The sequence below is a fragment of the Ammospiza caudacuta genome, chromosome 14 (assembly GCF_027887145.1).
Source record: "Ammospiza caudacuta isolate bAmmCau1 chromosome 14, bAmmCau1.pri, whole genome shotgun sequence".
Classification (NCBI taxonomy): Eukaryota; Metazoa; Chordata; class Aves; order Passeriformes; family Passerellidae; genus Ammospiza; species Ammospiza caudacuta.
Genome location: NC_080606.1, coordinates 3120099 through 3146583, shown reverse-complemented (window position 1 = coordinate 3146583; position 26485 = coordinate 3120099). Strand labels below are relative to the sequence as shown.

Genomic DNA, 26485 nt, shown 5'->3' with positions numbered 1-26485 from the left:
AGCTCTACAGTGGTGGGGAAGCCATTTGCTTAGAAAACTCAAGTGTGAAAACACTAATAAATACTGTGGGGGCTGGCAGTGCAGAGGAGACTGTTTGCCTCAGTAGTGCTTCAGAGATGGTTTTACATTTTTAGGCTCCTGTGTTTATTAAAACCACACATTTATAAGTTGTGATCAATTTAATAGTGACTGGGTCTCTACTGCAAAGAATAAGCATTTTCCAGTAGAAGCTTTAAACAAAAATAATAGATTATTATTTCTCAAGTATAAATGAATGACATAAAATCACTTTTGTACAAAACCAGATGAAGTGTTGCCCTAAATTAATATTTTGTAAGTGTAACACCTTTACTTAGATTTGACATGGTATTCCTTAACAAAGGCTTATGGTATGAAATAATGAATAATCAAGAGAAAAAGCAAGTTGAGAAGACTTTTAACTTTTAGTTTGTATATCATCTTTTCTGATTGGTTGTTAGCAAGAACACTTCGCTCTGAAAATGATAATTTGACGTTAGTTATGATAAGAGTTAATGAATGGTAGAAGATAATGTTCCAAGTATTAGTCACAGACACATGCATACTATTCTGAATTCATTCTCTATTGATAATAGTAACACTGAACTCATCTCTAGCTCCCGTTTTCTTTCTAAAATGCTGTTACCAAAACAAGTTATTTATAATCTAAATGAGCAGAATTCCACATGTGTGGCTTTTTTTTGTTGTTGTTTTTACTACCAAAAATGTACTTTCTTGTGGCCTTTCTAAATGTGCTTTATTTCTTCAGACCATCTGGAATGGATATAAAATCTCTTTATATGCTTTTACTATCAAATAATTCTGAACAACTCTATTTTTTTTTTTTCACTTAATGTGAGTAAATTGTCATTAAATCTCCTTTCTAAAGGAGAGCATGCAAGCTGTTGAGACTGCAGTGTACCATTATCATCTTGTGTAATGTTTTCCAAGTGTGCCTTCCATCCATGAGAAAAAGAGAAGCCCAAGATTAGGGAGCTGGCAGTTGTATAGCAGCATGAGTCCAGTAATTAGAAGGAAAGACTTTTGGACAGATTGAGAGAAAAATTTTAAGGTACTCTAGAGAGTTCAAGAGCTTTGTTCTGCTCTTTCAGGCTTGCTCCAGTGATTGATGGTGCATGTGCCGTCTCAAAAGAAAAGTGCCCTTCACTCATGCAGAAAATCTTTTCATTGCAAAGTGCTATTTTGTTTTATTTTGAGTATCTCAGGTGATTTAAAGAAATGGCAGATGATTTTTTTTTAATGGATGGTTTATGCTGTTTTATGTGGTTATTTTCACTGGTTGGAACAGTCACTGGCACTGATGTGAGGATGTTCACTCACAGCTCAGGAGAGCACTCAGCTGCACGTCCTTCTGATAAAATGAGATTTTTTTTTTTAGCAATAACAAATTGAAAGGCAGAAGTTAATAAATTGATGTGTTCAGAGGAACAGTAGTGATGGTAAAGGTGACTGCTCAGGTTGAGTATTCACAAGTTCTTATGAACCAATAAAACAGGCACAGAAAATATAATTTCTTCTTGTTTTTAGAAGATTATTTTGAAATTATTGGGGAAACAAACAGTGAGAAGGGTGGGAAGCCTTTATCCTTCATCTGGGCTCACTTCTGCTGGGGATAGGGCAGGTCAGGAGTGGGAAAAGCATCTGGAGCAGCAGATAAGGAAAGGATGATGAGTCAGGGCAGATCAGCTGCAGATTCCAGGGGGCTGATAAGGAGGGCAGGGAGCAAACAGCTCCCTGGCACCTTCTGAGCAGGGCCTGAGCACCCTTGGCCTCAGTCAGGGAGCTGGAAAAGCCTTTCCTGGGGAATTGTTGGAGTTTGGGAGAAATAAACCACGTGAAATGGCAGGGGTGACACGGGGGTTATGAATGGAACAGCTTTTTAAGGCAGGCCTGGCATGCAGATGTTGCTTTTTGCTGTAGTCACTAAAGGTACTCAGAATTGTTCCTGGGGTCTAAAAGTGTCCAGTGAAACTTGCCAGGGGATTCTTGTTTATGAATTAATCATCAGCACTCTAACAAACAGATCAAGGAATGATCTGGTCCTGCGTGGTTGTTTGTTGACAAAATGAACACCACACAACATGTTTGTAGATGGTAGATTTAATAAAAGGTTTGCATGAGCAAACTTTCAAATCCAGTGGACCTGTCATGTTCACTGCCATATTCAGTGGACCTGTTTGTGGCTAAGTTTGCAGGTGAAACTCTTCTGTGAGTTCTAGTTGGGTTTATATCCCAAAGGTGATGTGTTTGTTAATAATAATTTTATTATTCTTACCTGTCTGGCTTCTGACAAGTAGAATAATAATTTTTTGCTGTCTTCATGTCATAGCAGCATTACCACTCAGACTTTCTTGAATTTTGTCAACAATTGTATTGAATATAATTGTATATAAACAGTGAAAATTTCTTAAAATAGACTTTTTGTGCGTTTTTGTCAATAAGACTGCACCTACTATTTCACTCAGTATTTAGAAAAATTCCATGCTTTTTATTTGCTCTGATATGCAGAAACAAATGTTTCCATCTCTTGTGGATGTGTATTCATTGAGATTAAACATAAGCTTTCAAGCTTGATAAATTGGAGTGAGATGTGTAGGTAACTCTGAGTATTACTTGTATTTTAACAGTGAAAGCAAGTTGAATACTTTGGTACAGAAACTCCATGACTTCTTGGCTCACTCATCAGAAGAATCTGAGGACGCAAACTCTCCTCCAGCATTGTCTAAAAACAAAAGTATAGGTAAAAACACATTTTATATTCATTTTCAGTGTATATGTGATCCTAAAGTCAAATAACTCGGTGTTGTTATTTCACTATATCACACTTCACTGGGGTAATTACACCAAGTCTTACTGTGATTTAAGTGGTGATAGCTTGATAAATGCACAATAGGCCTTTGATACAATATTTATGTCAGTTCTGAATCTTTCTAAAGGTGAAAAAAATCTCATCTCCTGGTAGTTTTCCTTCTCTGAAACATGAGATATCAGACACAGGTATTTGCTGTGCTAGGAGTTCCTTGTTCGGTGTTCCTGAGTTTATAAATGCAGTGTTTTGGTTTTTCTGCTGTAGTAATGCTTTTGCAGTCATGGTAGGCGTGGGAGAAGTTCTGTAATTTGAAAAAGACTTTTTACATATAATCTAGAGACATTTGAAAAGAAAATAATACTTGTTAAAAAACTAGAACCCTACACTAGGTCAAAATTGATAGTGGAAATTTTTACTTCTAAGTTAGAAATAGGTAACAAAGTTTAAACACTTCCATGGCAGTGATTAAAACTGAAATTATTTCATGTCAGTACTGAATAAAATCTGTTTCCAAATTTAACTGGTTAAATTTGTTTGTTAGTTTCACTTGGACTGGATACAGGTGCAGAACCTTTCAGTCTGTCCTGCTTAATGAGCTAAAAGTTGTGTTGATGTGGTGGAGTGCAGGAGAAGAGTGTGCTGGCTCTATTAGAGTTTATTTTCAAACTCCTGTTGGCTTGAGTAATATCTTCCATTGACTTTCTGGCATGCAGTTTTTATCTTTTAATGTTCTGTTTAGAGAGAGTCTGCTGCCTGTGGCACTCACCTCCTCATGTCAGCATCAAACTGAACTGTTAGCACAGGAAGAAAGAAACTGCTCATGTGGTGCTTCAGCAGAACAGTAAAATAAACTGTGATGGAGATGCATCTCAAAGTGAAATTTTTCTGAGGAGCACACTGGGAAAAAGAATTCTCCCTATATCCTCTGTAGTTAAAAATTAGCATTTGGTTCCTTGCTGTAAAACACAGATTGTCTTTGAAATGGAGACACTTGCAAATTCATAGCAGACATAATTTAGTGTTGGTTTTGAGATCTAAAAGAACATATTAAAGTTGAACAGTCAGAATGAAACACTTAAATATTAGGAAATGCCAGAATTTACTATGCAAATTTCCTTCCCTTCCCAATGTTCTGTGCATAACAAAAATGTCTTTAGCAACTGTGCTTCCTTTTTTTTTTTTTTTTTAATTAATCCAGAGGGTGCTCATTACAAACAGAAGTTATGAATGTGACTGGGGCCAAATCAGATTTTTTTAGTAATTGATCTTGTTTTGTTCCAGCATTTGGAGGAATGAACTATTGGGTAGAATGTTGTTAGGAGGGATGTGACCGTGTTCACAGGGGTCTGAGGGTGAGGGAAGAGATGAGGATCTGACTCCATGTTTCAGAAGGCTGGTTTATTATTTTATGATATCTATTATATTAAAACTATACTAAAAGAATAGAAGAAAGGATTTCATCAGAAGGCTGGCTAAGAATAGGAAAAGAAGGAATGATGACAAAGGTTTGTGGCTGGGACAGAGAGTCTGAGCCAGCTGACTGTGATTGGCCATTAATTACAAACAACCACATGGGCCAATCCCAGATGCACCTGTTGCATTCCACAGCAGCAGATAACCATTGTTTACATTTTGTTCTTGAGGCCTCTCAGCTTCTTGGGAGGAAAAATCCTAAGGAAAGGATTTTTCAGAAAATTCCATGGCTGCAGAGGGAGATGATGCTGAAGGTGGTTGTGTGTGGCCCAGCAAGGCTGGCTGTTAGAAATCACTTGGCTATTAGCTGATATTACTTCATCCCCTAAACTTTTGTGCCTGTCACACACAGAGGTCAGTTAAAACAGGAAGCAATATTTGCTTTATAGCCTTAATCATGTTCTTTATCCCCTCTGCACTGGAGCTGGATGTCTCCCTCCTTTCCAGCAGCAGAGAGCTCAGCAGAGCCAGCCTGCCTGCTCTTGTTCAAGAGTGGAGCAGCAATCCCAGGGGAATCTCTGCTCCCTGACAGCCCTGGAGGGGCTGGGCAGAGCAGCCAGGTCAGCACTGAGCTGGGAGGGGGTGGCTGCAGTGGGCACAGGGAGAAACTGGCACTGCAGCACGTTCAGCTGCTGCTGGAACAGCACATGAGCATCAGGCTGCCAGTCTGAGTGCAGAGTCTGCTCTCACTGGGGCTGCCAGAGCAGGGGAAGCTCTGCCAAGCTCTCCAAGCTGGTATTTTCCATGGGTTTATCACTTGGGCAGAGTTGGTCAAGAGTAGAAAGTGGGCAGTATCCAAGCTCCAGCAGAAATGTCACCCTCCTTCCACATCTCAGGTTCCTCCCTCACAATAGGGAATGCCTGTAGTATTGCAGAGAAGAAGTTTCAAATACTTAAAAAGGCCAAAAACATTGTCTGCCTCCATTTTGTATTTCCTCCTTCATGTGTGGAAATGGCTGAATGATTTTCCCTGCAATTTACTCAGCTCTGCAGAGGTCAAATACCCAGCATTGAATTCTCTGAGTGATTCAGTTTTTTCAAAGTATAGAAATAAATTGTTTGGTGTTCCCAAAACTGAAGTTGAAGGATAGAGAAGTTGCAGTGCTTGTAGTCATCTGTTAAAAATCACAAATAATCCTGATAAGTATCCTGTAATTATACTTCCTTTATATTATAGTAGCATCTGTTAAAATCCTTCCTAAACTTTTGGAGCAATTTCATACAAGAATCATTCAATCACTGAACTCCAAACTTTCCTTTCCATTTCCAAGACTGGTGGATTGGAGGAGGTGCCAATAGGTTGCAGGTCTTTAGGCTTTGTATTCCACAGTTCCCAAGTCTGAGAAATAGAAATTGTCATCAGAACTTGGATCAGATGGGATTTTTGTCTGTGGTTCCATGATCCCAGATTTAATACTTTGTTTCTTATGTCAAGATGTGTGAGAGAAAATACTTGTAGTAAATTCTTAGAGATCAGCAAAAATGCACTGATGATATTATTTCTGTATGCAGTTGCACTTGCAGTGCTTCAGTATTTCTTCACCAGCAGCAAGGCTCCCAGGGACTGAACTGAAATAGATTTCTGAATTATTTCTGTAAAATGTATGCCACATCATGGAATGTCTTTTCTGTTGTGCACCAGTTTGTCTCTGGAAGTCACATTTATCTCTTGCCAGGTGAAACATAAACAATGCTGTGATGTGCAATGTGAAGAACTTCTGATGTTCCTTGCATTTCAATGGACTCCTTAAATTTCTGTCCACAGGTAAAAGTAGAGAACCTAAAGGAAGTCCAGCTTCAATGGAGAACAACAGGGACGAGGTAGGAATAAAAATGCTTTGAATTCCAGTTGCATGTCTAGTCCACAGTGGCTGAGTTCAGTCTGTTACTTTTGCAATAAATACTTCAACAATACAGTCAGAAACACCATTAATGTCATCCCCCTTCACCCTGTTACTCAGATAACAGTTGTTCTTTAGCAAATATGCTTCCTTGTTGAAAAAAATAAAAATGGGCACACTGGATCTATGCTAAACTGAGCAGAAATTTTTCATGTGGTGTTTTATTTCTGTCTGTTCTTCTATTGGAGACATTCTGGTGGACAAGATCTTAACATTGTAGAGAAACAATGTGCCAGTGTCAGGCCTTACTTTGCCTTTACTGCTGTAAATTCAGGTGTTTTCAGGTGCCCAGTCCTAGTTGTGATCTGAGTGCAAAAACAATTGAAAAAATCAGTTTTGCTCTGAGGGCAGCCAGTGCTTTCTGGCACATGAGGCACACACCAGGAGTCTGCTGTGCTGCAGTCTGTGGCTGCAGCTGCCACTCCTGAGTGCCAGAGCCCTCTGCAAGGGTGTCTTGGACAGGGGATGGTTTCTTCACACAGCAAGAAGAGCATTCCCAAACCTGTGTGAGCTGCTGACTTCTCACCTGAAACTCCAGAGATTGAATTGAACTGAACTGGCCTGACTGTTGAAATTGTCACTTGTACTTACTGCTTTTCCTTATTTTAAAATTATTTTAAAACAAAAATGATTTTAAAATTATTTTAAAATAAATTAAATAAATTAAAATAATTTTAAAATTATGTTTTATAAGGGCACTGGTGATTTCTGACTTGTTTCTAGTTAATGCAAGAAACTGGTTTTTGACAGTTCCTATGGCTATAAATGTGTTGACTTTTACATTTTTTTCTTGTTTCTAGGGAAGTAGTTCTTCTGAAAGAACCAAATCCTTAGGATCATCCCGTTCCAAAAGGTTGGTTTGGAAAATAAAAACAAATAAATCAATTTTTGGCTGTGGGAAGCTATGGAAAAGTGGGTGCACTGTTTAAAATCCATGAAGTTATGGAGTGCTGGTAAAACAAATGCCTCATAGTACACTTAAAATTCAAACCATTTCTCAGGATGAAAGGTCAAGATGCTAAAACTTGATTATTATTTACAAAGACAAGATTATTCCATATCTTCAAGACAAAGGAGTTTGTACAAGAGTTCCTTCAATCTTGCTGTTTGTACATGTAGGATTCTTCCCAAAATGTAATTTGGGTCATACAGAAAAATGTTTTATGTGCTCCACTACTGGGAAAGTGCAGCATCAGACTGTGCTGCTGAATTGTCCTGTGCAGAAACTGCCATTTGCTGTGTCCCTGCTTTCCCTTTTTCCTTCTTTGATCTAAAAAGTATGGAGTGAATTGTTTGTCAGCTGCTTGAACCTAAGGAAACAAATTGTTTGTGTCCCAAGTGAGAGCAGACTTACTCCAGTCAAATTCCTCATCTGCTCTCAGCTGGTGCTCAAATTCTGTTCTCTGATTTTTATTAAATCCAGTGAGCAGTGCAGGGAGTTGAGCTTTCAACAGCTGCCTTAGTGCTGCTCTTTAGAAGTCTGTATCTCTTTTCTCTCTCCTTTCTATCAAAGTTGCTTTATTTTATCATGTCTGCTGGAATTAATATTCTTCAGTCTCCTTTTTATATTTATCTTGATGCCATATTTGCAAGTGATTTTATATTTGGCTTTAGTTTCTCCTCATCTTTTGAATCCAGTGTCCTGCTGAATTCTTTTTTATTTATATACTTCTTTAGTGCTGTGTTTTGTTTCCTGTCTTATCACTAAAGGGATTTTCACTCATCCATTTACCATATTGTACCTTGTATTGACAAAACCAGTGTCCTGCAGTAGTTCATGCATTGCCTTCAGATATTATTTTCTCTCCATCCTAACATAGTAAATTCATCAGTTTAAATTGTTTTGTGGAATTCTGTCAGTTGATCCTTTTGTTCAGTAGTCAGCTTTTTAATTTCTTTTTGCATTTCCTTCATTATCTTGCAAGCATCTCTTCTGACAAGATGCTTTTTGTAATTTGCTGATATCTGTGTGTTTTCTTTGTGCTGCCTGTTAAACTGGGAATGATGGATAAAATTAATGAGCTGACATTCACCTGTGTTTCATTTAGGCTTCTTTCCTGGAATTGTGACTTTCTTAAAAATACATCACACCTTGATTTTACAACAAAAAGATTTTATTAGTATATACACTGTTTCACGTGGGAGGGGAGAAATCATGTTCCATACCAGAAAATTATCCTAAAATTGTATAGCAGTAACTTGGAGCATTCCAGCTCATAATGTCTTTAATTAATTTAAAAATAACTTAGTTTTCACAGTTCATATGGTGTTTTGCCTGCAAAGCTTACCTGAATTGCAGTTTGTACTGTTTGTCAGAGCATGTTTTTTTTTTTTTTCTGTCTATGCAGGAAACCCACAGTTGTAACAAAATATGTTGGGTCAGATGATGAACAAATTGCAGATGAAACTGTAAATGAAGATATTTCAAATGAGAACTCAGAGAATGATGTAGATATGCAAAGCTTGCCTAAAGGTAGGTCATGTCTTCTTTTTTTTTTTTTTTTGCTTCTGAATTCAGCAAATTAGCCAGGATTATGATGCAGCATAAATAATTCACTAGAATGCACATGTACCAGTAAAATGCCTCTTGAAGGTCCTGTTGGTTTTCTGCCCACAAAATGAGGAACCTGAACACTTTCAATTTGGAACCCAGCAAATTTTCATTTGTGGGTGCACAAGGATGTGCTGGTGGCTTAATTTCAAGTGCCTGCTGACATCTGTATAAAACCATCACAAAACAGGGAAATTATTTATTCTATCCAAGCTCTGTCACTTGGAGGTCTTATTTTACTGTTCTGTCTTTGGGGTTATTAGCAATTAGATCAACAAAAGCAAAACTAACTCCGGGGGGAAAATGCCATTATTTGATCTATTTTTAAGCACATTTTTTAGAAACAGTTAATGCTGTAGGCCTGCATCCCTCTGCTCTTAGCTGCAGTGTGAGTTGGATTAATCTCCATTTCTTACCTATGAAAGTGACAGGAAAAATTGCTGCTCTTCACTGTGTGAGTAGCAGTATTGAGAGCAGTCACTCTAAAATGATTTTTTCAAAATATTAGATTATTTTCAGTGTCCTCAAAACAAAACTGGGCTCTTAAATAGGAAAGAGGTGTTTTTTCCTTCACATAATTTTGATTAGTACTTTGTTTAAATGAAAATATCAGATTTTGAATATTGTCAAAGACAAAGCAGGTTTTATGCTATTGCTTTTTTGTGTGTTCCACACTGAAATAAATGAAGATGAGGGAAACTGAATAGAAGGGGGCAAAGAGAGAAGAACATAGGGTTTTGAGGGATTTAAATGATGTCCTTTATTGGTAGCAGTTCCTGTCCTGCACCCCCAGCAGTGTGACAGTCCTGTGCCACAGCAGAGCACAAAGAGCAGAATTTGCTCCTCAGCCCATTCAGTCCTTGCCTTCTGTCCTAGAGCTACAGCACAGATGTAGTTTGAAATATGTGGTGTTGGTTTTGGGTTTTTGTTTTTGGTTGTTTTTTTTCTTTCTGTGAACATCTGTGCATTCAAAACTATGTTGAGTTTTAGTCAACAGATTGCACTTTTTTTTTTTTTTTTTTTGTTGGCTTTATTAATCAGAACTTTTGCACTTCACTTGGATGTGTAATGGTTTCCAATTTCTAAATAAAATTATTCTAGGTACAGTGGTTGTACAGCCTGAGCCAGTGCTGAATGAAGACAAAGATGATTTTAAAGGGCCTGAATTTAGAAGCAGAAATACCGTTAAAATGAAACCTGAAGCTCCCAAAAAGCGTGGAGGTAAATACAGTTTAAAACATCTGTTGAAACGGGTTTAAATTGTTGCTTATGACCACATTTGGTACATCTAAAAATTGTCCATATTTCTGATAAATTATCCTAAAAATACCTCCACTCTTCTGGCTTTTTGTTCATTAAGGATTTTAGCTGGTAGAAATTAGCCTCCATTGCTGCCCCTGCAATGCAGCAGTGAAAGCTAAGATTAGTTCCCATTAAACTCCTTATTTTCAATAGTTATAGGATGCTTCATTAGGTGCAGTTGTTTGGTTGCAATCAGGTGTTACAAGTATTTCTTTTTTAAAGGAATTGAACACTACTGATACAGGAATATTCACTGGCTGACCAGGAAAGCAGCCATGTTTGAGCAGGGACATGTATGGGCAGATTATCCATCAGTGAGCTAACAAAAATCCTAAACCCTCAAACAATACAAAGACTTTTTTCTTTTGCTTTGAAATTGTGGGAAATTCCCTACCAGTGGGCCCTTCTAAGGATTACCTTTGAAAAGCTGCTGTGTCAGTTGGTTTTCCACATCTGCTGCTAAAAGTGAGAAGTTAGGGAGATTACAATACTAACAGAAATTAATTTCTCTCTTTTTTTTTCCCAAAAGCAAAGGGGAGGAGGGAGGATTATATATAACATAGCCAATAAGAAGGTGGATATTTTTGTTAACCCTACTGTAGTATTTTAGCTCGCACACCTCCAGCAGCAGCCAGAGCATTCATACAAAAAGCTCTTGCACACATTCTTCATCCTCCCCATTGTATCATTTGAGATCCTTGCTCTCCTTTAAAGTAATTTATGGAGTGCTGTTTCTGTGGGTGAGGGGGAGGGAAATGTGACTGTGGAAATGTGCTTGTGCTTACACCTGGCCTTGTGTGGTGTCAGTGACTTTTGGAGCATTGATGTTTTCTCTAAACTACAACTTCAGAAGTCAGTTCTGTTTTATTCATGCAAGATGTCCTGTTCATATAAGAATGCTTTTTCCATTTGTGCTTCAAACAATTCTACATATGGTCCAGCAGAACTCTTAGGGGCACAGTGTTGATAAGACACTTGTGCTTGAGCTTTGTGGCCTGTGTCTGTATCCCCAGGACAGTTTGTGTCACCTGCCCTTCCAGCTGTTTTAATCTCCATCCCTAGGGAATTTGCAGGCCTTCCTTTGTGTGTCTGGACTGGTTACTCATGTACTATTTTAAATATTTGCATTTCTAGTAGGAATTATACATCCTGTGTGTTTTAGAAACAGGGTAGAAGCAGAACTGTGGCCTTTCTAGCATGCAAATGCTCTTACCTAAGTCTGTAAGAGGCATTGTGTCATTATTTTCAAGTGTTGTGTCTGTAGTGTGGTTATGGTTTTATTTTTGCTAATAAATTATGTTAGGAATATTCTAGTAGTTTAGGAATATTCCAAGTAGTTTATCAGTGTTAATGACTTAGTGGTAGTTTCATTTCTTTGGGTCATCATCATTTGAAGTAGTAACATGATTTACATGATTTGGGTCATCATCATTTGAAGTAGTAACATGATTTACAAAGGTTTGCCTCATAAATTCTCTGTTTTCCTGGTCCAGCTTGCAGGTTTGAGGGAGGAGGCTGTAGTGCATCCCCTTGGTTGTGGAAAAGAGGGAAGAGGTTCAGGGCTTGGCAGGGAATGTCGTGTTCTCCCTGGGTTGGCTGGGCCCCTCAGCGATTGCTGCTGCAGTTTAAGGACTGTGCTGTGTGCCAGCCTTGGTTCTGTGCTGCAGAACGTGGGATTCTTTCCCATGGATGGGTTCATCCATGGTCACAGCAGTGTTTACAAGTGAGGTTTGAGCTGGTTTGGAGCTCCTGAGAGGGGCTTGCAGGTCCACAGGGTCTGCAGGATGTGCAGTCAGGAATGGCTGGAGGGTGCAAACACATCCTGTATCCAGAATTTCACTGAGTTAGGAGCAGGATCAGCTGTTTCACTGCCCCTGAGCCATCTGAGGTTGTGCTTCAGCAGCAGATTGCTGGGAGCTTGTACTGTGGCTTGAGAATGTTCCTGCAGTTCCTTAACATGCTGCTGTTGCAGCTTGGTTCTGATTCTGAGATAGTGATTATTTAATTAAAAAAAAGAAAAAAATATAGAGTCTCTACTCAGATTGTAATCATTAAATTCAACTGTTTGGGGTAATTTCCTTATTAATTTAATCACTGAGCATGACAGCAAAGGACAAGTCACAGTTGAGTGATCTCTTATCAAACCTGTATCTGCTTGATCCAGATTGGCCTTTTGGAAGTGCAGAACTTTCACCAGTGATTTTCCTTTTTCTGCTGTTGAAAACAAAAATAAAATCTTTGAGTATTATTTGAGAGCCTGGCATGGAGTGAGCCTGCCAGGCCCAAGTTCACCCCTTCTGAAGTGAAATGAGGGCTTGGCATTACAAAAAAAGCTTTTTTGACCACATGTAGATTGCAGCAGCAGAGTGGTGCACACACCATGGGAGCAATCAGCAACATGGGGAGAGCATGGGGATTACAGCAAAAGTGTAGTTTCAGAAAAACCTAAAAACCACTGTCAGGAAGGGAACAAAATATGAGAAAAGGTTTTTCAGTCACTGTTACTGGGATTCCTTGCATTTTGTATGAGAGTTTTCTGTGTTTTTCTTTGAGAAGCTAAAACTGTTTGTGAAAGAAATGTCATAATATGAGCATGAATTGCAGTGGTACTTGTTGAACTAAGATTAAATGGGGGAGGTTGTCCAGAATATCAGAGCTGCTCTGGAGGAACTTTGGTGATTACTCCACTTTAGGTGTGTTTTCATGAGGTGACCAGTTAACCCAGCTTAAACCTCTCAGAGGGAAAGAACTGTGCCTTGAGACCAAGTGCAGCATAGAAATCAGGAAAATTCAGTCTTAAAATGGCAAATGGTTACAGGAAGATTTCTCTGGTGCTGGGTGGTGCAGAAACAAAGGCCTGTAAAAAACCTGACAGGCCAGAATATTGCAAGAAAATGCAATAGGTATATACAGATTTCTTAAATGAGAATGAAAACAATTAATGTGTTGTTTGTAATCCTCTCCATAGAAGAGGGACTCCATGGAATTGTGAGCTGCACTGCTTGTGGGCAGCAGGTGAACCATTTTCAAAAGGATTCAATCTATAGACACCCTACACTCAAAGTGCTTATTTGTAAGGTATGTGGTAAACAGTTCTGTTTATTTTTGTTTCAAAATGTCATATTAGTTGGTTTGGGTGGGATTTTTGTGGGAGTAATTCCTGTTCATTAGTTGACAAAGTTTTCAGTCATTAGCTGTTACAATTAAGGAAATTATAAGGAGGGGAAAAAAAGCAAATGTACTTATGAATTCATATTCCTTTTTTCTTGCATCTCAATTAAACTGGTGGTGGTTTCTTTGTTATTTACTTCTATAGCTTTAAGGGTATAATCTTAGTGAATTTTTAATGTAAAACGATCTGTCTGAAATTTCTGCCTACTCATAATGTATTTTAAGAACAGATTCAAGTCTGCATCTCCTGCTAAAGCATTCCATGTAAAACAGCACTGAAATAAGGAGCAGAAAAGCAGCTTCAAAGCCATCTCTGTTTCTGCCAGCTTCAGGACTGGTTTAAGTTATGGCAGCTTTGCAGTGATGGTTTAGTCCATAATCTGAGTCTTCAGCTGTGTGGCTTCCTGGTGGCTCCACACAGGCCTGAGCTGGCAGCAGAGGGAAGAGGTGGGACAGGGCAGGAAGGAAATGTCCCTGCCTCCTGCTGTGGAGACCTCTGCTAACTTCCAGAGAGCTCCAGAGATCTCTCTTGCATATTTCTCTAGTGGTGGTGATGTTATAATTAAAGATATTGCTAAAGATAGAGATGCAGTTCTGTGTTATAATGTACATGGAGCATTTCCCTGCTCTTCCTCCTCCTCTTCCTCCCCAGCTCCTCATTAGTGTTACAGACTCACCCATGCCCATCTAGGCTGGTTCTTCTCTGCATTCTGGCTTGTTTCTTTTACAAAATGTGCTTTACAAAAATCAGCTCACAAGGTGACCTTTTCCCATTTCCACTGGATCCCAGCTGGTGTTCCTGACCTCCTGCAGTGTCACCAGTGACCTGGGTCTTTTTTATAACCTGATCAACAGCAGCTCTTGATTGAGAGCTCTGCTGCCTGAATTACATCAGGGGTTGTTCCCCTTGATTTTCTCTGGTTTTACTAAATTGAACATGGCCTTATGTGAATGTGAGAGGGGGGAATGGAAGCCCCTCATCTCCAACTCTTCCATTATTTCTGTGCCTAGTTCTGCCCTAATTTTTCTCCTATTTAGATAAAAGTCCCAGACCTGAGAAACTGTTTTCCTTTGACTGTGAATGTTCTATCAAGTGTCTAAACACCAGATTTTACTGGGGTTTTATGTTGATTTTGGTTGTTTGGATAGTTTAGTTGAACAGATGTGCAAGTCTGTGCCACATAATGGGGCATCTTTATTGTCAATTCAGGTGATGAGGCCTCTTCTGCATTCTGAATTGTATTAATGCCTGTTTAAAGTAGAGCTACAGGTCTGGGAAAGCATTCTTCAGTAACAACTGGGAAAAAGTGACACCAAACCTTCAAAATTTGGTGTCAGCAATTCAGCAGCTGAAGCCATCAGTACTCCTTAGCTGAGTCATTGGTATTTTTTTATTACCATTACCAGATTTTCAAGTGAAGATGCTTTGTTTGCACCTGGAAATGGAATTATTGGATGTTAACATCATGATAAATGCTGAAGACTTTTTAATCTAAAGCCTTATGGCATCACATGGTAACATAAGGAGCATCCAGCTGAAAATTGTAATTTGTGTGGGATTAATTGTGTCGAGGAGGATGTGGTGCTGATTTACCTAGGAAATAGATGGAAGAAACATTCAGACTGGAGAGAAGTATTCAACTGATGTTCCAAAATACACAAATATGCATCCATTAACAAAAGCCTGTTAAATTTTCAAACAAACCTTGAGCCATCTAAATAAATCATGGTTTGGAACCATGGAAGATGTTTTTTAGATTAAAACAAATGTAAAACACTTAGAATACTGAGGACCTTGCAGCTGCTGCTTTTGCTGGCTTGCTTCTAATGCATGCTGAAATCTAATGAACTGCTGAAGCCCAGTTGAGATTTAATAAAGAATTCTTTGTCCTGTCTCTTACTTTACAGACTTGCTACAAATATTACATGAGTGATGACATCAGTCGTGATTCAGATGGGATGGATGAACAGTGTAGGTAAGTGTGTAAAAACTGCAGTGTGTGCAAAATGGGAAAGTGTACAAAAACTGCAGTGTGTAAAAAAACTACAATGTGTGCAAAATAGGAAAGTGTGCAAAAACTGCAGTGTGTAAAAAAACTACAATGTGTGCAAAATAGGAAAGTGTGCAAAAGCTGCAGTGTGTAAAAAACCTAAAATGTGTGCAAAATAGGAAAGTGTGCAAAAACTGAAGTTACACCCACAGCTCTGCTGATTTGGGGGTCTTTTTTCTGGCTATTGTGACATTACTGACAAGTAAAGACAAGTACATAAGATCTGAATCAACAATTATTTGTCAACAAAAAATACTGAACCTCAGGATTTTTTTTAACTGTTTGTTTTAGTAATGAACAGGAAAACATTTTTAAAGAAATCTAGTAACAAACTCTTGTAAGATCACATTTCTAGTTAAATAACATGCCACCTTCCTAGCACCTTAAAGGTTGGGCTAGAATCTGATATTCTAAACTTTATGAGCCAGAGAAACTCAGTTCTCCAGATGCATCTCCCACTTTTGAAATATCAAAGAACTTCTCTGTCTTATGTGAAATATCTAAACGTGTAATTCAGTAAAAACTGTGCAGTCTGTGGTTTCTATGAGCTTATTGCCCACCACTTTTCAGAGTCTGTGTAGTGCAGTAGTAATATATGAGTTAAGGCTAGAAAGACTGAAGCTTATTAATTTTGCTGTAAAATAAATCACAGATTTTCAGAAGAAACGGGGAAAATAAGTGTTATTTTTTTTTCTTCTTTAAAGAAATCAGTGCTGAAATTCTGTTTAAAAATTACCATTTCAGCTTTATGAGCTGTTAATCTAAAACATGAATTTTCTGACTTTGCAGTTCTCCAGTGAGCTTTTCAGTAACGGTTTAGAATAATGAATATCTGTTCATCACCTGAAGTTTTAAACATGTGAACTTAATGTATCACCTTGTTGGTGTGGAGACAAAACTCTTACCTTTCTCAATCTCATTGCAGGTGGTGTGCTGAAGGTGGAAATTTGATTTGCTGTGACTTTTGCCATAACGCCTTCTGTAAAAAGTGCATTTTGCGCAACCTGGGCCGAAAGGAGCTCTCGACTATCCTGGATGAAAACAACCAGTGGCATTGCTATATTTGCCATCCAGAGCCTTTGTTGGACTTGGTCACTGCTTGTGACAGTGTCTTTGAAAATTTAGAACAGTTACTTCAACAAAACAAAAAAAAGATGAAAGTTGAAAATGAAAAAAGTAAAACATATGACCACACAGTCAAGTTTTCTCCAAAGAAAAATAATGCAAATTGTAATGGGGAAGAAAAAAAATTAGATAATTCATATTCAGGTTCACTAACATATTCTTATAAAGCACTAATGGTGCCAAAAGACTTGCTTAAGAAAACAAAAAAACTGATTGAAACTACAACAAATCTGAATTCTAGCTTTGTAAGCTTTTTGAAAAATGCTGCAGAAAATGTAGAAATAAGCCCAACTGTGCAACTGTGCCAGCTGAAAGCTTTTAAATCTGTGCTGAATGACATGAAAAAAGCTCATCTATCACTGGAAGAAGGCCTGAACTTAGAGATTCAAGCATTGAATGTTAAAATCAAAGATAAAAATACCAAAGAGAAAAAAACTGAGGTTAGATCAGAAAAAAATGAGGTGAAAAAAGATGAAGGAAAGGAACATGCGGCATTAAAAGAGGATGATGCTGCACAGACACAGAAAAAAGTCGTGTCGGAGCGGCCTGACAATGAGCCCATGGATCAAAGTATTCCCTCAGTGGAGCAGACAGATAACAAGGCAGCCCCTGGGGAAGAGAAAAAGTCTGGCAGAAATGAAGAACCACAGTATGAGCCCAACAGCACAGAGGCTTTAGACATGGATATCGTGTCCATCCCCTCATCCGTTCCCGAAGATATTTTTGAGACTCTGGAATCTGCTATGGAGATTCAGATGCCATCAGATGAGCAGGACAGTGGAAACACAGCAGCAGATAATGAGGCTCCAAATTCAAATACAAAAGCGAACGCTCCTGTGAAAGATACCAAAGGTGGTACCAAGCTAAAATCCTCGGCTAAAGGAACAAAAGAACTGATTGTAAAATTGACTCCTGTTTCCCTTTCAGAGTCCACAGTTAAATCTGATGATCAAGACAACAGCCTAGAAAAGGACAGTAAAGATGCTGATGCATCTAAAGATGCTGATGCATCTAAAGACATCGATGAATCTAAAGATGTTGATGCATCTCAACCTGGGGCAGCAAACTCTGATAGTGGAAAACAAAACCACAGTGCTGGCAGCGAGCCCTCCACGGAGAATGACGCCGTGCCTGTGGAGGACTCGGATCTCCGGAGGTCACCCCGTGTCAAAACCACCCCCCTGAGGCGCCCCACGGACATCAGCCCCCTGACATCCAACTCAGAAGAGGACAGCAACGACACGAGCAATGAGAAACAGAAGAGGAAAGCATCCAAGCAACCCAAGCAAAGGAGGAAAAGCGATAAAAGAAATACTTCTGACAGCGCTGCTGATGGTCCCGGTCCTAACAAACTTTCCAAATCCAAAAAGCCATATGACTTAGATCACAGCTCAGACTCTGATGAGGTGCCAGCTGTCCTTAAAGAAGCAGGGATGATGAGTCGCAGCTCCTCAGACAGTGAGAGCAACAGTGAAGCGCCAGCAAAGAATCAGAAAACTTCGGATTTACAGAAGAGTCAACCAGTAAAGGATGAAAATGGGAAAAGAAAAAGGAAGAGTTCCAGTTCCGGTTCAGATTTAGATGCTAAAAGAGGCAAATCAGCTAAAAATGCTGCTGCTGCTAAAAAGAAACGACAAAACTACTCTGATTCTTCAAATTATGATTCTGAGTTGGAAAAAGAGATACAAATGTTGAGTAAAATTGAGGCTGCAAAGAAATCGAAAAAATTCTCAAGAAAAGATGATAGTTATGATTCCTCTGAAGAAGAGCAGGGGAAAAATGTAAGCAGTAAGAGGAAGGTAAATCTGAAGAAGAAGAGAGGTAAATCTTCTGAAGAAGATGATGATGGTGAGAAGTCTTCTGCAGAGAAGGAAATAAATCACTCTTCTAAAGATAAAAAAACAGGTAAGAGGTCAGCTGCTAAGGACAAGGTAAGCAGAGACTCAAAAGAGAAATCTGCAAAGGGAAAACGTGATGAGTCATCCGATGCTGAGAAGTCTTCACTGGAAAAAGAGGAGAGCCCTGAAGTTAAGAAAAAGAAGGATTTGAAAAAGAAAAAGGCACAGGATGATTCTTCTTCTGAGAGTACTGAGAAATCAGCAAAGAAAGAGCACAAGTTGGAGTCTTCAAAAGACAGACTGAAGAACAAAAAAGGATCAGAAAGCAAAGCAAAGAAATCTGAAAAATTAAAAAAGAAGGGTTTCAAGAAAGATCAAGATGATTCCTCTTCTGATCTTGATAAGTCATCTGCAGAGAGAGGAGGTAGCAATTCCTCCGAAAACGACAAGATTAAAAAGGAGCCTGTGTTTACAGAAAAGAGAAAATTGAGAGAGAGAGTAGCTAAAAGAGTACACATTGATTTATCCTCTGATACTGAGAAATCTCCCCAAAAAGAGGAGAGTTCTGATGATGATGCCATGCGGCGTAAAAAACGAACTGACACGAAAGAAAAGAGGAAAATAAGCCACAAAAAGAAGATTTCCAAGAAAGAACAGAATGACTCATCCTCTTCTGATGAGGAGTCTTATGAAGACACTAAGAAAAAGGTTAAAAGAGGATCAGTAAAAGAAAATAAAAAGAGCAACTTAAAAAAGAAAGTGGCAAAAAAGAAGGCAGTTGTCACTTCCTCTTCCCCGTCTGATAAGGAGGAAAACGATGATCAGAATTCCACAGGCGACGGAAGCAGCGACGAGCAGAAGATCAGGCCCGTGACTGAAAGCTTGATGCTGTCTGCTGATGCAGGATTCTGTCAGTCATCAGGTGTGCCAGAGTTGTTCATTTGGGTGACATTTCATAATCTAGAAGCAAAAAAACCTCATCAGTTGGTAATTATGCATTTAAGTGTTTGCAGCCTGGAGGATTTTCTGATAAGGATTTGGAAGCACCTGTTGTAAAGTTCCCTTCCAGCCAAACTATCCTGTGGCTGTGAGACTGCACAATTTCAGTTTGTGCAACTTGTGCCTTGAGGAAAAAAATGATGTCACTGTAAATGGAGGTGCTTTGGAAGCTCCAGGCAGTATTTACAACAGGTACTGCCTTGCAGTCCAGCTTTCCAAAGCCTGGCCCTTGCCTCACCTGCCCAGGGACTGTGTAGCAGAAGCTGGTTGGAAGGAGTAGATAATGTGAACTCACATTTATCACCTCCTGTCTGTGCATTAGAGGTGATGCTGGAGACCTGTGGCATTGTAATATACATTTAAAAATCAAGTAAATGATTTTTATGCCTCACAAGAGCCCTGTAGGCTTAGACCAGCTACTTAGAAATCTGCTATTGTTTTCATATGTTGTGTCTCTGTGCAGATAATAATACTGGGACTTGTAGGGCTTTTCTCTGAGTGCTGCCTTATCAATGTTTTCCCCAGTGATGTCACAGCTGGGGGAGATTGCAGATAATTAATGGTTTGCATATGGTCACTGCCACAGCCATTAAAACTCTCCTACAGACAGATAATTGCTGGCACTCAGTGACAGTTTTCAGCACCACTGGACCATCAGTGAAAAATGCCTTAAAAATGGAGTTGTTCATGTACAGTTCATGAACTTGGCATTGAAATGGCCCAAGAGGAGAAAGGTGATTTTAATTTAGCAGAAGGTGTCTGAGGCATTGGGAGCTGTTTGATTTGCAGGTCACAGTGGGAAGATTGGGTCATTATTGGAGAGATGGATAACAGGGTACAAACTGAACAAGGTTGTGGTGTGGCATCATTGACCAGGAGAGTTAGACTGAGAGAGAAGAGGCTTGGTTTAGACTGCAGACAGAATGCTAAAAAAGGGGTGTCTGAACTTCTGTCTGCAAATCACCTCAGGGACAGTTTTAGGGGGGCTGAGCTGGATGTGTGCCCAAAGGATGAGGGGCAGTGGATACAGCATTTATCAAGGAAAACTGATAGAGATACTGGAGTATTCTTACACTGAGCAGGGTCAAAGCTTGGAACTGGTTTGAACTTGAACTTAAGAATCTTTGTCCTTGGAAATGCTCAAAACTTGACTGGCCAAGATCCTGAGGTAGCTGACCTGACTTTGGAGTTAGTTTTGCTTTGAGACAAAAGTTGGAGTAGAGTTGGAGTTGGAGTAGAGCATGTCCAGATGTGTCTTTCAGCTTCAGTTATCATTTGATTCTGTGAAATTCTGCCAATGTTAGTGTATTTTCAGAGGAGAAGAATGGGGCCTTTGTCTGCAGTTTGCTTTTGGTTTAATAGGTGAATTAGTAAAATAAAGGAGCCTGCTCTGTGCCTGAATAAGCTGTGTATTGTAGATTGATCATTGAGTAAGACTTAGGCTCTGGTTTAACCAACAGGATACTTTTATTTATCTACATGAGACACTTTCTGTGATCACCTTGGAGTGTGCCCCTTACAGCCTAGTTGTAGTCCAGTCCTCCAGTCCCCACAGGTAGAAAATAAACAGAAATTATGAATGAGGGGATCTCAGCTCATTGGGATTGTGAAGTTTCTTTCCCTTAATTTCACTACCTAGCAGATTTGTCAGACTTGCATGCAAGATGAAAAAGAGAGAAGAGCAAGGGGACAGGCCTTGGAATGTGCTAGAAACAATCCAGATTTCTCAGTCCAGCCAGGAGAGTGCAGAGGAGCTCCAGGGCAGGATTCCCACTGTGCTGTTCCTTCTCTGTCACATGTCCCACCACACTGTTGGTCTTGATGTCCTTTGTACATGAGACAATGCCATGTAGTGCTGCTGAGTTTGGATATTTGCAGTAAGGATAGCATGTGGAATTCTCAAAATACAACTCTTTACACACACTCAGAGTGTGAAAGCAAAAATAGGGAAGGGTTGGTGTTCTCCAGAACTTCCCTCCTGGCAGCAGGGCAGCCACAGGCTTGGGATGCAGTTCTGTCCTGTGTTTGCTGTGCCTTCCTTTCAGTTTGCATCAACTCACTCATGGAGCTTCTGACAGAGCAAATAACTTCCAAGGGAACTTATTTCTGATTCCTGAGTAAAGTATTTAGTCTCTTATGTTTTGGTGTAAAATCCCAAATTTGAATGAAGTATGTAATTAGGAACAAGTTGCAGGTAGTATGAGCAAAACTGAAAAAACAAGATTTGTTACCATGATATTTTCTGAAAAATCCCTTTGCCAGGATTTTTCTCCTGAGAAGCCTCAGAGGAAAAGAAAAACTGTAATTATCTGTTGCTGTGGAAAGCAGCAGGTGCATCTTTGATTGGTCCATGTTGGTTGTTTCTAATTAATGGCCAGTCACAGCTGGCTTGGACTCTCTGAGAGTCATGAGCTTTTGTTATCATTCCTTTCTATTCCTTGCAAGCCTTCTGATGAACTCCATCTTCTATTCTTTTAGTACAGTTTTAATATATAATTTTCTTCAAATATAATATATATCATAAAATAATAAATCGGCCTTCTGAAATATAGAGTCAGGATTCTCATCTCTTCCCTCATCCTGAGACCTGTGCAAACACCACCACAAAGATTTATTTTTATTTGTCAAGACAGGTAACTGGTAGAAAAGTGGTATCACCAAGCTGTTTTCAAATGGGGATTGTTGATAGAAATGCAGTTCATATTGTGCTGTCATGTCTTGTTTATCGTTGTTTCGTTGTATCGTTGTTATCGTTTACGCTTATTAAATGTTTTCTGTTGGGCTTCTTTTTCAGGAGATGAGGGAGATGCTCTATCAAGGACTATCCCAATGGAGGAGGAGGAAGATGATGATGATGACGACCCTGAGAATAGGTATGATACCCTCCATAAGGACATAAAAACGATTAGAGCACAGCCTAGGCGTGGGCGCGAGCCGGCGCAACGGAGGAGCAAGCAGGTGGTAAAAAGCACGGCTGCCTGCCCGGTAAAGACTCGCTCACAGGCCTCCTGCAAGTGTGAACACGGGGCCAGAAAACAGAGGCCCAGAGCCAGGAATGCAAAGCAAACGTTTAGAGGTGGTAGAGCCAGGTGTGCAAAGCCAATGTCTAGAGGTGGTAGCTGACACACCTGGCTGGGGGCGTTCCAAAAGCGCTGCAGCGCTGTCCCGCTGCAGTCCCAATGGGAACAGGGGTCTGGCAGGCAGGGCAGAAGCTGCTGCTGCTGCTAAATGTGAATTTCAGCTAGTTGTGGGGAGTAGAAGGGGACAGTTTGCATCTGTGCAGTATGCAGTGCTGCAATATTTTCAGAATGAATTTGGTTATTACTGTTGCTTAATATGCTTTTCTAATTGAAACGCCTTTTCTCAATAAAGAGAAAGCACAAATGTGGGGAAAACCATATTAGATATTTTCAGCTGTAATTTAACTGAGTTTTAATCCACTAAAAAGCACCTGAAGTGACTAATGTGAGTTAAGGCCATGATTCTACAAGCACTGTGCATAGGCTCAATTGGTATCAGAGACTAATTATATATTTTAAGTCTTTGCATAGATATTTTCAGAATTGTGGCTTATATGTATTGCTTCAGTTTGGAATTTAATAAAAAAAGAATCACTGTAAGATACAGTTAGCTAAGACGTGTCATATTTTACCAGTACCATTGTAGCTATCAAAATCAGCTTGGCTAGAAATGTAAAAGCTTCATTTCCTAAATGCACAACATGAAGTGTCACTCAACTCGAGCCACAGGTTCTTTTTGGAAGTTATTACTGTAGTTAGACTGAAGAGCTGCTCAACAAATTTTTATACAGTGTTTCAGAAACTGATTTTTTTGTTGTTGTTTTGGCCATGTAGCATGTGTGGGACCAGTTGCTGGTGGAGTCTTTTTCTGCTTCTGAGCCTTACTAGTTTAGAATATGGAATCCTTGTTTCACAGAGTTGTATGTTTTGAGATGTGGCTGAAGTAAATTCTACAAACACTGTTTTATCTCCTTTACGGACCTCAGTTTGGCATCACAATGCTGCTGCTGAATTAGTTCTTGTGTGTTTTCAGTCATCAAATTTAACCCAGTAATTCAGCTCTTTAAAGAAAGATCCTTTGTAGGGACTTGACAGCACAGGGTCATAAGCAGAACATGTAAACTTTGGTATAACAAGATTTTTTAAAATCATGCTTTAATTTCAGTCCTGTTTAATTCATTTTTTTCTTTTTCTTTTTTCTTTTTTTTGTTGTTGTGAGTTTCTGGTTGATAACTAAACCAATGCACTATTGTCAGAAGTTCAGTATTTACTGCACAAACGTTTCTGACAGAACTCAATCATTATTTAGCTCAAGAGCTATATTTGGAAATAAATGAACCTAACCGATAACAAACAGAAATATAAATTCGGGCTTTAAAAATCAGTTTCTGTACTTTGTTTTAAAGCTGCCTCTGTTAAGTTTTTATTTAGAGGACCTTTTGAACATCTGATATATAAGATGGGGAGGTATTTTGTCAATAAACAGTGTTGTCAACCTTCAGACATGTTAACTGGTAATGCAGTCTGACTTTACCTTCATCATGTGTTGTACTTGGCACCACAATCAGAGCTATAAACTGTAAAAAGATGGAACAAATTTTGAGAAGTTAAAAACTTGTTCTTCTGTTTACTCAACACAAAGTGTTTCAATAGTTTACCTACTGATTCAGAGAAGTTGCCTATTTTCTTCCAGGCCAAAGAGGGTACCTAGTACCTGCTGGGTGTTTGTAGTGTGGGAACTCTCCTGTTTGCAAGTCTCTAGTTTAGATGTTCTGTTATTTGCATACCTGAGGATGTGCATGACATGAATATTAATAGCCTTGAAATCATCTTTTTGCCAAAATGCAATGTCCAAGTGGGTCATACTATGCTATACAGTGCTGTATGCTTTCATCTTCTGTTGTGTAACTATTATTGGTCCTTCTGATCTTTTCAATGGTACTGTTTGATATGTTTGCAGTAGTTCTGTTTATTAAGAAGTTAATAGTGTATTAAATGCAGAATGCCTTTAAGTATTTGATGGTTACAATAAATTTTTGTAAAACGTTTTTCTTGTCCAAGCATTTAATTTAATCCAACTCTGACAGCTTGAAAATCAGCCTCTCCCAACAAAGACAGCACAGTATTTAGCAAAAGGTGTTTGGCAGTTTTCACTCATTTTTTTAGACATGTATGACATTTCATTCAAATATTAATGTCTTAAAATATATTTTAAAGGGTTCTGAGTTTTCTAGTAGTATCCTGAAGGCCCATTTAAGCCAGTAATGCTCTAACTGGAATTCTGGTGGTTTTTATTAGCCACATCCCACCTTCCTCCCCCACCCAAGGGCTTGTTTCAGGCAACCTTATTTCTGCATATGATTAGTAGGTATTTATGAGCACTGAGTGTGAGTTGATGTAATCTAATTGGTAATAAAACATCACAATGGTGAACTAAAATTTAAAATCATGGCTTTTTAAGAAAAAAGATTTTTACAGTGGTAGCATTGTCTCACCAAGGTTTTGAACAATCCCATTGTATTGGCACTGTAAAATTCTTGAACAAGAATGGTGCAAATTACCATGGGGGCTTAACTCCACACCCTGAGAGGCTGCACCTACTGTTCCAGTTCTGCTGCAAGGTCTGAAGGAGCTTTTAAAGTAATCCTGCAGTGTAACCAAGCAACCCCTGGGTAATTTCCAGTCTGTCTCTTGTGAAAACTCTTTTCTTTTAGCACGACTTAAAAATCCATAGCCATCAATTCATTGTTTAGAAGTGTATTCTGCTGGGGCTGTTCTTAAAAATGGGAAATATCTCTAAATCCCAGTTGATACAAAACTGTGCATATGTGCTGTTATTTTATTCTAGAGTTGGTTTTGTGTGTCCTGCTTGAGGCTGCAGCCCCATTCTGTGAGGCACTGGTTAAATGTGTGCTGGGAGAGTCCCTTCATCCAAATGTCACCATAAGTTTAGATCAGATGAGTGGGGCAACATGACATGCTCAAGGTCTGAGCAGATCAGTGCAGGAAAGAGTAAAATGCAGGGATTTTAAAATATTATTTTAGTTTTTACTTTATTTTTTACTGCCTGAAATCCTGTGCGGGAGGTCATATGGCTCTCTGTGCCTCTTAATTGAATCCATTGCTGGTGCTCAACTGTAACATCTGAATGGCCAAGAATCTTTTATGTCCTTGACCTGAGGAAATATTACAGTCCCTTTTGATTTCCATGGTTTTCTCTGGAAGAATATGAGTGAGGGAATTTTCACACTATCGTAGCTTGGTTTTTTTACTGCTATTAATGCAAATATAAAATGTTAAAGCTACCATGTGAAATTTCTTAGCTGAGAAACCTGGTGACTTTAAATGGGTTTTATCATAAAATAGAAATATGATGTGTTATCCTGGTCAACATCTATTGTGGTTTAATTTAAATCCAGCTTCAGGAGTCCTGTACTCAGTTTATAATAATTTATGTAAACCATTTGTTACATCAATCATTTGTCAACATGCATTTACAAGGCCTAATCTCCTTGGGTCTCATGTTGCTTACACTTACCATTCCTATCAGATGTGTAGTTAATTAAAAATGGGCTTCTTTTAAATCCTGAACATCTTAATAATGTCTCACTTTTCTGGCCTAAATTCACACCAGTAAATGCATTGAAGAAAATGCAGCTTTTCTCACTGACAAACAGTCCCAACTCAATTTGGTTGCAAGTGGTTAAGTGTTTATCCTAGATAAAAACCAGAACTTATTTTCTATCATAGTAATAACTTCTTAATCAGTATTATTATAAATAATTAGAAACTAATCAGTTTACCCAGTCTGGTTGTTGGTTATGCTGGTGTTTAATAGGAAAATGAGAGCATTGTCTCTTTATGGATGGTAGATTTTGTGCATGGTCTTTTTAGGTGTTAGATACATTTGCTGTTTCCTATAGCTCTTAAAAAATAGATACTTCATTAAAGAAAAAATGAAGGTTTGGTTTTGCTAAGAACCATTGTCAGCCTTTTAAAGGTGACTTGTGTAGAGGTAAGTATTGCCATCCACAAGCTGTGTTAACCTTGCTAATGCACTTGCCAAAATAAGTCAAGGGCAGGACTTTCAGGATTCAATTTCAATGTTTTTATCAGATCTTTTAGATTTTTCCTCTTCCAAAACTCTGGGTTTTTATTAAACAAGAAGAGTAGCCAGACCACTGCTCTCTGCATTTTCTGGAGTAG

The 26485-nt window shown here is 38.9% G+C and overlaps 1 protein-coding gene across 6 annotated transcripts in view; it reads left to right on the top strand.

Annotated features, from left to right (window-relative positions):
- The window catches only part of ATRX (ATRX chromatin remodeler), a 69690-nt gene that overhangs the window by 8436 nt on the left and 34769 nt on the right, over positions 1-26485 (top strand). For 2 of the 6 annotated variants that reach the window (XR_009275322.1, XM_058813900.1), the window contains exons 2-10: positions 2667-2779; positions 6087-6142; positions 7023-7075; positions 8571-8695; positions 9875-9994; positions 13044-13153; positions 15155-15222; positions 16223-19182; positions 22054-22132. Coding sequence is in view for 5 of the 6 variants with exons in the window: in XM_058813900.1 (XP_058669883.1) it covers positions 2667-2779; positions 6087-6142; positions 7023-7075; positions 8571-8695; positions 9875-9994; positions 13044-13153; positions 15155-15222; positions 16223-19182; positions 22054-22132 (3684 nt within the window). In the remaining variant the exon portion in view is untranslated. Of the gene's footprint in view, positions 1-1834; positions 1969-2230; positions 2278-2666; positions 2780-5997; positions 6143-7022; positions 7076-8570; positions 8696-9874; positions 9995-13043; positions 13154-15154; positions 15223-16222; positions 19183-22053; positions 22133-26485 lie in introns of those variants that run through there. The other 4 variants (XM_058813904.1, XM_058813906.1, XM_058813905.1 and 1 more) reach the window with 4 other exon arrangements.